The sequence below is a fragment of the Myxine glutinosa genome, chromosome 5 (assembly GCF_964187855.1).
Source record: "Myxine glutinosa chromosome 5, kmMyxGlut1.1, whole genome shotgun sequence".
NCBI lineage: Eukaryota > Metazoa > Chordata > Myxini > Myxiniformes > Myxinidae > Myxine > Myxine glutinosa.
Window position 1 is genome coordinate 177552925 of NC_136265.1, and position 16187 is coordinate 177569111.

The 16187-nt window shown below is 49.1% G+C and overlaps 1 protein-coding gene across 2 annotated transcripts in view; it reads right to left on the reverse strand.

Annotated features, from left to right (window-relative positions):
• Positions 1 to 16187, reverse strand: part of CMIP (c-Maf inducing protein) — an 84508-nt gene that overhangs the window by 15874 nt on the left and 52447 nt on the right. For both annotated transcript variants that reach the window (XM_068115441.2, XM_068115442.2), the window contains 6 exons: positions 16015 to 16118; positions 7614 to 7718; positions 4543 to 4938; positions 3837 to 3902; positions 2094 to 2120; positions 1780 to 1828 (listed from right to left, as the gene is read on the reverse strand). In XM_068115441.2, coding sequence (XP_067971542.1) covers positions 1780 to 1828; positions 2094 to 2120; positions 3837 to 3902; positions 4543 to 4938; positions 7614 to 7718; positions 16015 to 16118 — 747 coding nt within the window. The remainder of the gene's footprint in view (positions 1 to 1779; positions 1829 to 2093; positions 2121 to 3836; positions 3903 to 4542; positions 4939 to 7613; positions 7719 to 16014; positions 16119 to 16187) is intronic.

Here is a 16187-nt window from a genome sequence, read left to right on the forward strand (position 1 = left end):
CCCAAATCTGGGTGAACGCCGTGACCTTTTAATCTCTGCAGCAAAATATCTCTGTGGCTCACTGAGAACTGCCCACTCTCTACCACGTTGTTCCTTGCAACCAGTCTCCTCTCTGTTCCAAGAACTCCAAATTTAATTAACCAGGACATGGCAAGTGATCAGTCGAGTAATGTAACACAGGCAGCACCATGCACCGCAAGGGCATTACTCTTGATATTTACAGACAAACCCTCGGACTTTGTCGTCCATTGGCCAAAACGCAGAGTCGGCCAATGCATGCGTGACTGGCCATTTAACGTCCCACCCATTGGTTCATGCATAACAAATATGTACAACAACATCTCCACAACGGACTGATGCTTCAAATGGAGGTGTGGGGGGATAATTAGTGGAACTTAGAGAACATTCAATAGTGAAACATCAAAGAGGGATAAAATGAATGACGAGGTGCCATATATGGACATTTGATCTGTGAGGAATGATAATTGGCAGAATTAAACGAGACAGCTAATGTAAACACACACGTTAGGAGATAACCAACTAATGGACATGAACATGTCCCACCCTCCCTGCATTTTCCTCCTTGAACCACCTTCCCTACATCTTCCTTCTTGACCCACCCTCCCTGCATCTTCCTCCTTGAACCACCTTCCTTACATCTTCCTCCTTGACCCACCCTCCCTACATCTTCCTCCTTGAACCACCTTCCTTACATCTTCCTCCTTGACCCACCCTCCCTACATCTTCCTCCTTGACCCACCCTCCCTACATCTTCCTCCTTGACCCACCCTCCCTACATCTTCCTCCTTGACCCCCCCCTCCCTGCATCTTCCTCCTTGACCCACCCTCCCTACATCTTCCTCCTTGACCCACCCTCCCTACATCTTCCTCCTTGACCCACCCTCCCTACATCTTCCTCCTTGACCCACCCTCCCTACATCTTCCTCCTTGACCCCCCCCCTCCCAGCATCTTCCTCCTTGAACCACCCTCCCTAAATCTTCCTCCTTGACCCACCCTCCCTACATCTTCCTCCTTGACCCACCCTCCCTACATCTTCCTCCTTGACCCACCCTCCCTACATCTTCCTCCTTGACCCACCCTCCCTACATCTTCCTCCTTGACCCACCCTCCCTACATCTTCCTCCTTGACCCCCCCTCCCTGCATCTTCCTCCTTGACCCACCCTCCCTACCTTCCTCCTTGACCCACCCTCCCGACCTTCCTCCTTGCCCCCACTCCCTACACCTTCCCCCTTGACCCACCCTCCCTACATCTTCCTCCTTGACCCACCCTCCCTATATTCCTCCTTGACCCACCCTCCATATCTTCCTCGTCCCATTGTTCTCATTACGTGAATGCACTGGAAATCACTTTCTTCCTTCGCCGTCATCCTCACAGCCCTGTTTTTTGACCACCAGGCTTGCAGAGATATATAGAGCAATTGTGTTCTCCGTGTGCATCTCTTAAGGGGCCCGTCAGGATTGCGCCCTCGTGTAGATTTATTTATTTTGCTGTTACTGCTGTGCCTGTTGTGCTTCATTATTATAATTGAAATTATTGTGTTAAACCCTCTGCATGGAGGCACCTCCTTTCCTGCTATAGGGACAGTTAAGAACATGGATCAAGATCAAGTAAAGTAATGAGGCAAGGGTGCATGGAGGTGGTGGTGGTGGTGGTGGTGGTGGGGTTCAAGGGAAGAAAGAAGATGTGAATGCTGTTAAGAGCAAAATATAAGCAAGTTAAAAAAAAAACGAGGTCAGCCTCAAAGGTTGATGTCACCTCTTGCCGGGGATCCTCAGCAAACTGCTTTATCACGTACTTCAGCTCTCTGAGAGAAAACAGGTGATAGAGAAGCTAGATCATAAACTATAAGAATAAAAGTGTTCATGTTCACGAACAACATTATAAAAAGTGTTCAAACTCTCATGGAGAAGCTTTTACATCAATGACATGCATGACAAAGACAGCGAGAGATACTAATACACTTTTACATAAACTTGGAGATCATAATAGACAATGGACAAATTAACATCATATAGCTATAGGCTCAAGCATTAATTATAATTGCACACACTTTGTAAACTTGCACTTACTTTGTAAACTTGCGATGTGCCAGTGCCCTACAAAAAAAAGAAAAAAAAAAGTCAGGGGACGACGATGGTTCACGAGCGAGCGGTATTCAATGACAAAAGATGGACTATAACCGAAACAGGCCCGGAAATGTCAAAACGAAGGTTACTGACCTTGAAATGAGAAAGAAAATAATGTATAATCAGTTATGAGGTTAGTTAGCTACACAATACCGAAAATTCGGTGAAAAATGAAATGAAAAAAAAGAAAAAAAGAAAAATGAAAAATCGAGCTCCGTGGGGCTAGACACATGACATTCGCCTAACCAAATATCGAAACCCCTGTCAGATTCCACCAAACCCCTCGGAGAAGATGTAGCTTGAACTCGATTACCCCCTAAAAAGACATCTTTTTCAGGCGTGGCTCCGCCCACAATGGGTGCAATACGCACACTCTAGGCAGGACACAACTAGATCATGATATCAACCTCCCACCCAAGTTTCATCAAGATCGGATGATATCATCGGGTAGTTATGCTGCGGACAGACAGACACACACACAGACAGACGCACACACATGACGAACATGGTGGTCACTTGATAACTCGTGAACCAATATCATATTGAAACAATTACATGGTGTATTGAAGCATTACAGTGGACATGCGGGCAGATTATCACAGATGCTTGCCCTTTTTAAGGCCACCGTGGCAATATCAATGTCCATTGGCAGAATTTGGCAGAAAGGAAGTGTGCAGCAAAGATAATCACTGATCCCTCCCACCCCCGTCATCACCTCTTCCAAAAGATTCCCTCTGGTAGATGGTTCAGACCCATCAGAACAAATACCTTCCGCCGTCTGAACAGTTTCTTCTACACTTGACACTTTTTAACCTTCTACACTACCCTGTACTGCATACCACATTTTGTAAATTTGTGTATTTTGTGGACGTTATAATTGGCAATTTTGTAAATGTGTATTTTGTGAATATGTTATAATTGGCAATTTTGTAAATTTGTGTATTTTGTAGATATGTTATTATTGGCAATTTTGTAAATTTGTGTATTTTGTAGATGTTATAATTGGCAATTTTGTAAATTTGTGTATATGTTATAATTGGCAATTTTGTAAATTTGTGTATTTTGTAGATGCTATAATTGGCAATTTTGTAAATCTGTGTACTTTGTGCATTTTGTGGATGTTATAATTGGCAATTTTGTAAATTTGTGTATTTTGTGAATATGTTATATAATAGGCTAATTGGCAATTTTGTAAATTTGTGTATTTTGTAGATATGTTATAATTGGCAACTTTGTAAATTTGTGTATTTTGTAGATGTTATAATTGGCAATTTTGTAAATTTGTGTATTTTGTGGATATGTTATAATTGGCAATTTTGTAAATATTGTGATTTGGTGTATTTTGTGGAATTTATGTATGACTAAGCGGACAGCACATTCACCAGGTCAAATTCCTTGTACATTCAATGTATTTGGCAATAAAGTTGATTCTGATTCACCTTGTAAATGACCGAAACAGCGAGCAGAAAGTTTGCCGAAAATGAAGTGCTCCAAGTTGCTGCCTCTCCACAAGAATGTCAGAACGACAGTTTTAATAATACTCCTGTCGATTTGGATTCAAACATAGGAAGGCCAACAGCTTGGAGGCCACATTGCAACTGCAATTGCTAATAATCTTGTCCATACAGAAACATGTTTGCATGATTTACTCTAATACAATACTTAGGATGAATGCACAACACTCACTCATGAGGAAAGGGTATGGGTTGGAGCAGACTGGCTAGGGCTGGCCTCCAGTCTTCATAATCGGAGCTGAGGGAGTAAGTGGTGGGGTTTAATAGCTGTTATGAAGCCTTGGTAATAACAAGTAATCATCACTGGCTCTTCATTAGGAGAGGGAGATAGAGGGTAAATATGCACATGTGGACAAAGAGTGGTGGAGAGGTAGCGATAGTGAGAGCTGTTAAGGGGTAGAGATAGAGGAAGCTGTAGATATGTGGACAGAGGGAGCCGTATATGTGGACAGAGGGAGCCATATATGTGGACAGAGTAGCTGTAGACATGTGGACAAGGGGAGCTGGAGAGATGTAAACAGGGGGAGCTGAAGAGATGTGGACAGGGGGAGCTGGAGAGATGTGAACAGGAGGAGCTGGAGATATGTGGACAGGGGGAGCTGGAGAGATGTGAACAGGAGGAGCTGGAGATATGTGGACAAGGGGAGCTGTAGAGATGTGCACAGGGGGAGCTGGAGAGATGTGGACAGGGGGAGCTGGGGAGATGTGGAGCTGGGGAGATGGAGAGATGTGGACAGGGGGAGCTGGAGAGATGTGGACAGGGGGAGCTGGAGAGATGTGGACAGGCAGTGCTGGCAGAATGTGAACAGGAGGAGCTGGAGAGGTGTTGACAGGAAGAGATATAGATTTAGAGAGAGGAGATAAGTAGTGTTACTCACAGGGTCTTTAGGATCTGCACATAGCACACCAGCACACCCTCTGCATGCAGACTCAGTTTGATTGGTACCGGGGTAGAGCTCAGCGGAACCAGCAACCGGTCGATCAGACTCGGTTCACCTCCCCCATAATCATTATCATTGTCCGCAGAGGTGTGGAAACTGAGCCCAGCCAGCTTGTCGTCATTCTCGGTGTGGCAAACAGAGACCAGGGGAGCCAAGGGAGCAGTAGAGACCAAAATAGACACGGGAGGCTGGTTTTCCTTGTCAGAAAAGCGAGAGCCCAAAGAATCGTTGGGAGGAAGGAATTGAGGAGTGTTGCTCTGCTTGCGGTGCAGGTGACAATGGGGTTGCTGAGAGCCGGCACGGATCTCCTTGAGGCTTGGCGAGTTGTCTCGGCTATGGTAAACAGAGGGATACTTGAGAGATCTTCGAATCAGCCCAAGGATTTTAGTCTTAATCATCAGTTAACGCCACAAACAAAAAAATGCGAAAAGTAATGATGAGTTTCAGGTTGAGCAGGTTATTAGCCTCGCTCGCCAGGTATGATTTCGATTAGCAGATAACCACAGGACAACGGCTGAAGTGAATAAATCTTTCAGATTCAGCACAGAACTGGGTAGTTTGAAAGTCATGAAAAAGAAGTATTGAAAAAGGTTTGCAAGTTCATACAACACCCAATAAATACCAGAATCAGACTCAATCCCAAGACCCCAAAATGGTCTCAGTCCCACATCAAGTCACCTGGGAGTGAATGTTCAATGTATCACAAAGTTTGTGATAAAATGTTTGCCTTTCAAACTCATCACATACTTTCATCTCACTTGCCTGAAAAATTACCAAACACCTAATACTTTGTAATCACCTTGATGCTGCGTCTTAAAAAGGAACCACTTTTTATCTCCCGGCCCCCACACCTTGGCAGTTACCATGAAAGTGTGTTCCACCCTCTCATTATGCGTCCTTACCAATTCAAGACATGATGCCACTGCTAAGAGTACCTATTAATTTCATGGTGCGAGAGGTCACAGGTGGACAAACACTTAATAGAGCCCAGTGAAGAGAGAATTTAAGATGTGCTGATTGGATGTACGAGTATATAGAGGGATAAACTAATTTGAAATCGAATAAATGTAAAAAAGTGAGGGCCTTGACCCACATTGCACGACATGGTTAAGGATGGATGTAGACGCCAATTACCCCGATTACTCGTTTGCATTACCACTCTTCCAATGGCCCAAACATTCAGCACCACTGAAGAAGAATATATGGAAAACTAGAGGTTCCAGGAAACCTGAACTCAACTGGTCTATATCAATATGGTTAGAATATGCATAATAGAACCACAAACTATATAGTTTATATGTGCTAAAGAGGTACAGTAACGTTGAAGATATCTCATGTTTAAACAGGAAACTAGGAAAAATTGAGTTTTAAGTGAGGCATGAAAAGTAAAACTACAATTACTTTTCTCAGATTTCAGACTTGAATTTATTATGTGTGTGGAGTTTTGTTACATACTGTCTACACACCAAGTTTCAGCCTTCTAGCTACATTAGGAAGTACCAGATTGACAAAAATTGATTTTTCAATATGGCCGCCCTGCCGCGACCATTTTTGGGTGTGCAACGCCCAAATGCAATCCCAAACTAATTTTTGTCTTAAAGATGCTGCATAACAAGTTTCATCAAACGCAATCAATATTTGTGACTTTTAGAGCGTAGACGTCGAATTGTTTACAGACGACAGACAGACAGACGACAGACGGACGACAGACACTGGGTGTCGACAAAAACTCAGCTGGACATAGTCCAGTTGAGTTTAGAAAAACTACAGTACCAAAATTAAGATGCAGTCTTAAATTTTGAACAATTTTCCTTTTTTTTTTTTAACCCCATCTAAGAAAGAAAATTGAAATAATTTGTAAAACGAGTTTGAATGGTAATTAATTTACTTGTTTCTTTACTCTTCCCAAAACGAGATTTGGTGCAAACAGGATTGCAATCTGTACTCATGTTTCCAAATACCTGAATACATCTGCACAAAGGAATTCATCTTGGAAGACTTTTCTTTGTATGGCTTAAACATCGTCATATTGCAGGCACTATGGGTGCAACCAACAGATGTAAGGAAACTTGATAATAATCTGCATTTGGAGTATCAAACTGAAGAAGCCTTATTATTTGCTCTACTAGATGCACCTAGCAGTTACAGGTAATAACAAGCAAAGATCACACATTGATATGGGCATTCACATGGCCATTTATACAAAATCTGGTATGATGTCCATTTACCTTTTGAGCCACAACCATGGCAGGTGGATTTCCAAGATGTTCATAAAATTAAAGATCACTATGATGTATAATGATGAACTCTATGATGTATAATGATGAAAACATAATCCTAGTGTGGTAGCAGGCAGTCACCTTAAAGGCCATGAGCAAGTGAGCTGGAAAATATGCAGTTTGAAAAAGGATTGGATAAAATTGGCGTATAAAACTGGCGAAAGAGTTACTTGGTACAAAATCTATTCGTAAAGCCATTAGAAATTCCTTTGCAACATCAGCAATTGTTGAGTAGGGGCTAATGTACAAGTAGGTGTTTGACAGGCCATTATACACGATTGTATAACCAAAAGGAATCCCAGTCTAGCTTCCTCTTTATTTGTATGCAGCACAAGGCTGCGGGGTAGTATCATTGGCTGAGGGTGCGGCTGTACCGCTGAGGCAGTGCCCTCTGCTGGTTAGGGCAGGAATGTGCTCAGGGTGCTGGCGATAGCTCGCCTACTATTTGTGAAGAACACCACGGGGTCTTTAACGTCCACCAATTCATTCTGGCAGATGGGACACCGTTTAGCGTCCATCTGAGGGACTGCACACACATTGATGAATTACCCTGCCTGTGAAACACCGGACTGACATTGCAGCTCGTTCGGGATTCAAACCCATACTAGACAGCTTAGAGGTAAGTGTGCGTACCTCTAGGCCATCCTGTCAGCCTCCTGTATACTGTATAGCTAATAACGTCAGTTATAAGCAGGGATAAGAGGTAGCAAAAAGACGGCACACATGTACCTGTTGATGAAGTCTTCATAGCAGGCATATATGGCAGCAAGGCAGACGGCGACAAGGTTAGGGAGCACGCGAGGATGTGGACAGCGCGCTGCTGGACCATGCATGCTGTCGGGCGGAAAACACGACTTAAAAAGAAAAAAAAAGATGGTTTGCTGCAAAGACATTAGGTAAAATCAAAACAACATTCACCGATTGCTGATACAACACAATCGTAAAACAGTGTACAGCATGTTAAACAGAACAAGTGTTGCTAGGAATTGTAAGAGTTGGGAAGGAGGGCGGGGAGGGTGGGGGGGAGGAATATCGCGAGTCACAAACCACTTGGTTAGTGGGGTTATTGTTTCGTAATATCATTAATATTATGCTATGATCATAAGTGTTGTTATTACTTTTGTAATAAGTGGGTTTGGAAAAAAACGCCACAAAAAATGCCTTGAAAATTCCACAGAAGCAACAGGAAGTGTCGTGTTATTAACTCTTGTGGGGCATATAGACTACCTTAGATCTACGATCAGGTGTGTTCATCAACATGATAAGCAAAGACTGATGTCTGCATTCCTCCAAATTTCTTTTTTGTGTTAAACAACATTAGCGACTGTTTAAAAAGATAATCACACGTTTGTGGTTTATAATATTTTATTTCTGGTCGGAGCCGGTGCTCCCACGAAAACGGCACGATAAGATGTTTATAAACGTAAACATGAAGTTTGTTCAAGGAGGGCATTCCCTTGGGGACGGATGATATTAGTATTAATATCGTTTTGTAATAACATTAATATTATGCTTTTGTTATTAGAAGCAGCCTTGGAAAAACGCCACAATAAAGCTATCTTAACACGGATATACACCTCGACAAGCAACCCCATTGGAGGGGAAAACCTCATTGGAGGGGAAAACCTCCTTGGGAGGACAAATGAATTCGCTTCAACCTTCATTGTGTGACCCTTAGTCCTCCTGTCAAGGTTGGTTGAGATTGGACAAGTAACGACCGAATGTATCGCGCGTGGTCAGACAGACAGACACCAAATTGCGTATTTTAGTATGATTCTTGCATTATCTATAATAGCTTGGTGTACAATAGCTTTGTGTACAGTAGATTTGTGTACAATATATTTGTGTACAATAGATTTGTGTACAATAGATTTGTGTATACTAGCTTTGTGTACCATCACTTTGTGTATAACGGCTTTGTGTACCATAACTTTGTGCATCGCGGTTTAGTGTACAATGGCTTTATGTATAATAGCTTGGTGTATAATAGCTTGGTGTACAATAGCTTGTTGTACAATACATTTGTGTACAATAGCTTGGTGTACAACATCTTGGTGTACAACATCTTGGTGTACAACATCTTGGTGTACAACATCTTGGTGTACAACATCTTGGAGTACAACATCTTGGAGTACAACATCTTGGAGTACAACATCTTGGAGTACAACATCTTCTTGGTGTACAACATCTTGGTGTACAACATCTTAGTGTACAACATCTTGGTGTACAACATCTTGGTGTACAACATCTTGGTGTACAACATCTTGGTGTACAACATCTTGGTGTACAACATCTTGGTGTACAACATCTTGGTGTACAACATCTTGGTGTACAACATCTTGGTGTACAACATCTTGGTGTACAACATCTTGGTGTACAACATCTTGGTGTACAACATCTTGGTGTACAACATCTTGGTGTACAACATCTTGGTGTACAACATCTTGGTGTACAACATCTTGGTGTACAACATCTTGGTGTACAACATCTTGGTGTACAACAACCTGGTGTACAACAACCTGGTGTACAACAACCTGGTGTACAACAACTTGGTGTACAACAACGGTGTACAACAACTTGGTGTACAACAACTTGGTGGACAACAACTTGGTGGACAACAACTTGGTGGACAACAACTTGGTGGACAACAACTTGGTGTATAATAGCTTGGTTAATTTATAGCTTTGTGGGACGGAGCATTTTGAGCATGAATGAAGTCAGCGAGGGGAAGAAAGTTACGTTGCCGACTACTATGTGAGCTGGAAGTAAGAGGAAGTGCTTAGTAAATAAGAGAGTTCATGGAACACCTTACCCACGCACTCTTGAGAAAAAGGACATGGAAAGGGTCTTTTAAACTCTTGCTTTGCGTTTCCGACCACGATCCATATTAGCTTTGTTCGTGAACTTCGAATAACAGGCCAAAAACAACACTTGGCAAAGGGCGGATGACCTCCCGTAGGGAGCCAACGGCCATCCAGTAAGGAGATGGTGTCTCCTAAAAAACAACGACCCGGTTTGGACCGGATCAAGTCATACCAAAGACTTCCAAAATGGTACGTGCTGCTTCCTTTTTGAAAAAGATAGTGTATGGACAATCCCCATCAGTTGGTATCCGTGGGGAAGAGGAAATTCCTCTTAAGGAAATGCCCCGCTGAGTATGGCGAGAAAAGCGGCGCCATTGTTATGACGTCGCTGGTACCCAGAGTATTCCGGGAAGCGACGGCAGAAACGACACTTCTCCCAAGCTCAGTGGCTCAGTGACAACAAGAATCAAGTGTTTGTCTCGTCAGTATGTACTATGTGTGTGTGTGCGTCAGCTCTATTACGAGCCTTATCCCAAGTATAAAAAAGGTGTGAAGGTAACCATCGCCAGGTGCCATAATTCTGTCTGAATCTCCATTACTCCACTCTCAGAGCACAGGGCAAATTTGATTGGCCGAGACCGCGTAAACTTTTGCCAAAATTCTACTAAACCTAAGGATTTTGGAAGTAAAAACAAGGTTATTTGTGTTCTACAGTGTTGAAATATATAATGCAATTGAAATAAAACATTTAAATGATGTAGAAAAAGATCAAAACAAAACATTTTTGGGAAGTTTACCATTGTTGATGCACTGTCTTTTACACCACCTTATTTAACCCATTAAATTAGTTCTTCATGCTTATTGTTTGTATCCTTCATGACATCCCTAAAAACAGTAGTTTTCCTGTTTGGAGTGATTTTCATTTTTGTTTGACTGCCAAACAGACCGAGTAAAACAAATTTCTTTACTTCTCTCTGTACGTGCATTTAGGCCAAAATTCTGTACAATCTGCTAAATTCAGAGCCAAAGTATTGTTAAACTGCAGGTTCCTGTTCCGATTCGTGCTCTACAGTGTTCAAAATACAAAATTCAATTGAAATAAAGTCGTTCCTCGATCACAGACCGACATCTGTAGACAAACAGAGAGTGAACCAAGAGCTGAACCCCGCTTTGGGCTACATGCCCGGTGTAATGAGACATTGATAGAACAACCGAATGGCTTCAATACTCAAACATAATAAATAAGCCGATGGAAAGGTTTAAACTTGATGTTTTATGATTTAGCTCATAATGTTTTGAGAAGAGAAGAGACAAAATAAACAAATTCAGATTTTGTGATTACATCAGGTGTTCTACCTGTCCACCGACACAGATAAACACCAGTTATTCATTCTATTTTTATTGGGCTTTTTTACCCCATATAAGGGTATATTAGTTAGATCATCCATCTCAAAAGAAGAAAAGATACCCACCCACAATGAATCACTAACTAAACCCATTATATTCCCTCCATGTAACAAAAAGTTACGGTACAGATAAAGGATAAAGTTCAAACAGGTGGGGCATCATGACCCATTAACAAAAAGTGTAAGTTTACCGGGCAAACTGTACCTTGTGTCAAATGATAGGACCATTTGAAAGTCGCCCCAAAGTATGTCATCAATCCAAAGAGACCCCAGTTAGTTCATTAATTGCAATTTATTGTTAATACCGAGACGATTGATGCAATTGTGGCGGACACGAAAGCCCACTGGCGTGGTGACATCATTCCGCGCACCAAGTGGGCGGCGGCCACGCCCGAGGGGTAGGCGTGGCCTCAGGATATACACTGGGCGCGCAGCCCGGAGCGCACCAGTGCTACAGTGACCTCTTGTCAATAGACACTTTTGTTTAACCGCGTTGTCCGCTTCCTCCTTGGTAGCAAGTCGCGCGCGTAGCACCGCGCCTCATTGGTGACTCCGACGTTTTGGTCAGCCGTCACTGACCACCCGAACCCGCCACAGCCATGGCAACCAACGCGGTAGCGATAAAGCTCCCTGAGTTCTGGGAAGCTCAGGTGGAGATCTGGTTCCTGCAGGCCGAAGCCCAGTTCAGGCTTCGACGCATCACGGCGGACGAGACACGCTACTGCCACGTGGTCGCCTCCCTCGGGGCCGGCGCGGCCGCCCGCGTCGTGTCGGTCCTGAGGAACCCATCGGCCCACGACAGGTACGGGGCGATCAAGCATCTCCTCCTCGCCACGTTCGGCCTCACCGTGGACGCACGGGCCGATCGCCTCTTGGACCTCCCTGAGCTCGGTGACACGCGACCGTCGGTCCGAATGGACCATATGCTGTCGCTCATGGGTGACGAAACCCCGAACGCTCTATTCCGGGCGTTATTTCGACGCCACCTGCCGGCACGAGTCCACCTCGCGTTGGCCGGTTCCGCGACAACGGAACCCCGTGCGTTCGCGGCCGAGGCAGACAAGTACTACGTGGCTTTGGACACGCGGGCGAGTTTCGGTGCGGCCGTAGCGGCTCTCGAGCCCGAACCTCCTGCGGGTGCCCACCCCTGCTCCGAGGGGCGCCTCGTGGCGGCCACCATGCCCCGCCCACCACCACCGCGGAAACCGCGGCCTCCGGCTTCGCCGCAAACCTGGTGCCATTTCCACGCTAGGTTCGGCCACGAGGCTCGGCAATGTCGCCCGCCGTGCTCATTCGGCAGGTCGGGAAACGCCCGGGCCGGCCCTCGGTAGTGGCACTGAGCGCCGGCCGATTAAACAGCCTCCTATACATAACGGACACCTTATCCGGGCGCCGTTTCCTGTGCGACACGGGAGCGCAGGTGAGTCGTTCCCGCCAGTACGTCCGACAAGCAGTCCACGGGCCGGGGCCCCGCGCTGCTTGCCGCCAACGGTACGCCCATTCGCACGTACGGAAAACGCTGCCTTTCTCTGCGGTTCGGAGGGCAGGTTTTCCGATGGTCGTTCGTCACTGCCGACGTGCCTATGGCACTGCTCGGTGCGGACTTCCTCTGTGCCAATGGCCTGTTGGTCGACGTCAAGCACAGAAGGCTTGTCCAGGCTGAGACGTTCAGCTCGCTCACGTGCGCGTTGCCCGCCTCGTTGAGCAGCTCACTGAGCGGCTCATCGAGCAGCTCACCGAGTGGCTCATCGAGCGGCTCGCCGAGCGGCTTACTGAGCGGCTCGGTTCCGGCCAGGTTCATCTGCACGCTTCCGGCAGTGGACGAAATCACCCGCCTCCTCGCCCGTTTCCCGGCCTTCATGAGGCCCACCTTCTCGGCGGGGACCGTCAAGCACGGGGTTGAACATCACATCCCCACCGCCGGGCCACCGGTCTACGCCCGGGCACGCCGCCTCGAGCCGACAAAGCTCGCGGTACCTAAAGCGGAGTTTGCTACGCTGGAGCGGCTCAGCATCGTGCGGCGCTCCGAGAGCGCGTGGGCGTCGCCGCTCCACATCGTGCCCAAGCCCGGCGGGGGATGGCGACCGTGCGGGGACTACCGCCGTCTCAACGACGCCACCACCCCCGACCGCTACCCCGTCCCCCATATTCAGGACTTTTCCGCCCGCTTGGCGAATGTCCTTCTTCTCGAAGGTGGACCTCATACGCGGTTACCACCAGGTACCCGTCAGGCCGGAGGACATCCCGAAGACGGCTGTCATCACGCCGTTCGGTCTTTTCGAATTTTTTCGGATGCCCTTCGGTTTGAAGAATGCGGCTCAGGCGTTCCAGCGCCTCATGGACAGCGTCTTGCGCGACTTGGATTTTGTGTACGTATACCTGGACGACATCCTCGTCGCACGCGCGTCCCGCGAAGAGCACCTACACCATCTCCGCACGCTCTTCGAACGTCTGGGCCAGCACGGCCTGATCGTGAACCCCGCCAAGTGCTGGTTCGGTGTTGCCGAAATCAACTTTTTGGGGCACCGCATCACCAGGCACGGGGCCGTCCCCCTACCGGCCAAGGTGGAGGCGGTGAAAGGGTTTCCGCACCCCCGCACGATCAGGGGGCTCCAGGAGTTCCTGGGCATGGTAAACTTTTACCACCGTTTCCTGCCCCGCATCGCCCAGCTCCTGCGCCCCTTGCACGAGGCCCTCTGGGGGAAGCCGGGCAAAGGTGACGTCACCTGGACCGAGCAGATGGACGCGGCGTTCGTGGGCACGAAGCTCGCCTTGGCTAACGCCACCATGCTCGCGCACCCGGTGCCCGATGCACCGATGCACCGATCGCCCTCACCACCGACGCCTCGGACTACGCGGTGGGCGCGATGCACGAGCAATGGGTGCGTGGAGCTTGGCAACCGCTGGCGTTCTTCAGCCGGCAGCTTTGCCCGCCCGAATGCCGGTACAGTACCTTCGACCGCGAGTTGCTCGGGCTCCACCTGGCGGTCAGGCACTTCCGCCATCTGCTCGAGGGCCGTGCGTTCACGGCCTTCGTCGACCACAAGCCACTGGTGTTCGCGATGGGCAAGGTCGCCGAGCCGTGGTCGGCCCGGCAGCAGCGTCACCTCTCGGCCGTGTCCGAATACACGACGGACATCCGGCACGTCGCGGGGAAGGACAACCCGGTGGCGGATTGCCTTTCCTGGTCCGTTGCCCACGCGGTCCACCTCGGCATCGACTATGCCCGGATGGCGGCGGACCAGGCCACCGACCCCGATGTTCAGGCCTTGCGGACCGCCGTTACGGGCCTCCGCGTCACCGAGGTGCCGTTCAACGGCGCAGGCACGGCCCTCTGGTGCGATGTTTCCCTCGGGCGGCCACGCCCCATCGTGCCCGCGGGCTAGCAGCGCCGGATTTTCGACTCCATCCACGGCCTGTCCCACCCGGGCACGAGGGCCTCCCAGAGGTTGATCGCCGACAAGTTTGTCTGGCATAGCCTCCGGAAGGCCATCCGCGGCTGGGCCAGGACGTGCCTCGCGTGCCAGCACGCGAAGGTGCACCGACACACCCAGGTCCCATTGGCCCCGTTTGCGGTGCCGGAACGTCGGTTTGACCACGTTCACGTGGACCTGGTGGGACCTCTGCCCTCCTCGCGGGGTTTCACCCACATCCTGACCATGATGGACCGCACCACCCGGTGGCCGGAGGCCGTGCCTTTGGCGTCAACGACGGCGGCGGACGTCACGCAGGCGTTCATCGCCACCTGGGTCGCCCGGTTCGGCGCCCCCTCGGACATCTTGTCCGACCGCGGCCCCCAGTTCACCTCGGAGCTCTGGGGGGCGATCGCGCGGGGGCTCGGGGTCCAGCTGCACTGCACCACGGCCTCCCACCCCCAGGCTAACGGCCTGTGCGAGCGGTTCCACCGCTCATTGAAGGCCGCGCTCCGGGCCACCCTCCGCGACGGCGGCTGGGTCGACAGGCTCCCCATGGTCCTGCTGGGCCTCCGGACGGCGCCCAAGGATGACCTGCGCGCATCCGCGGCGGAGTTGGTCTTTGGACAACCGCTGCGGGTGCCGGGCGAGTTCCTCCCCGACCCCACGGCACCTTGGTCCGCGGCGCAGGAGCGCTCCACGCTGCAGGAGACCGCCCGGAGGTTCGCCCCGGTGCCGACGGCGCACCACGGGCACCCACCCACGCACGTCGCCCCGGAGCTTTGCACTGTCTTCGGGCACCCAGTATGTCTTCGTCCGGCACGACGCCCACCGGACACCACTGCGCCCCCCGTACGACGGGCCTTTCCACGTGCTGGAGACCGGGGTGAAATTCTTCACCTTGGACATCGGCGGTACTCCCGACCGCATCTCGGTGGATCGACTCAAGCCGGCCCACCTCGACGTGGACCACCCACCGCCGGTGGCTCGGCACCCGCGTCGGGGCCGCCCCCCGGCGGGCGGACCCCCGGCACTGCCCAGCACCGCCGCCCCCCGGTCCGGCACCCATCCCGGGTACAGCCGGAGGCATCCCAGCTGGCATCCCTGCACCCCGGACGCCGCCGGTCGCCAGAGGGCGCTTCGGCCGGGTCATCCGTTTGCCCCGCAAACTGGCCCTCCAGGTGCGCGGGAATTCTGGGGGGGCGCGTGTGGCGGACGGACACGAAAGCCCACTGGCGTGGTTACATCATTCCGTGCACCAAGTGGGCGGCGGCCACGCCCGAGGGGTAGGCGTGGCCTCCGGATATACACTGGGCGCGCAGCCCGGAGCGCGCCAGTGCTACAGTGACCTCTTGTCAATAAAGACACTTTTGTTTAACCGCGTTGTCTGCTTCCTCCTTGGTAGCAAGTCGCGCGCGTAGCACCGCGCTTCACAATAATAATAACAATGTCAAACAAATAAACAGCTGATAAAATGACAAGAACAGGTGACAGTGGAAGAACAAACCTTTGGATGAACTTTGTAACCACCTGTTCACCGCCATTGAGACCATTCAATGCCAATATGTACTCCTGAGTGAAAAGCCGCAGCCTTGGACACTTCCCAAAGTCCTGCAATATTCCGGATGAAAAAGTGGTGACTGGTGTGTTGTTAGGGGCGCAAGAACAACTTTGGGATTT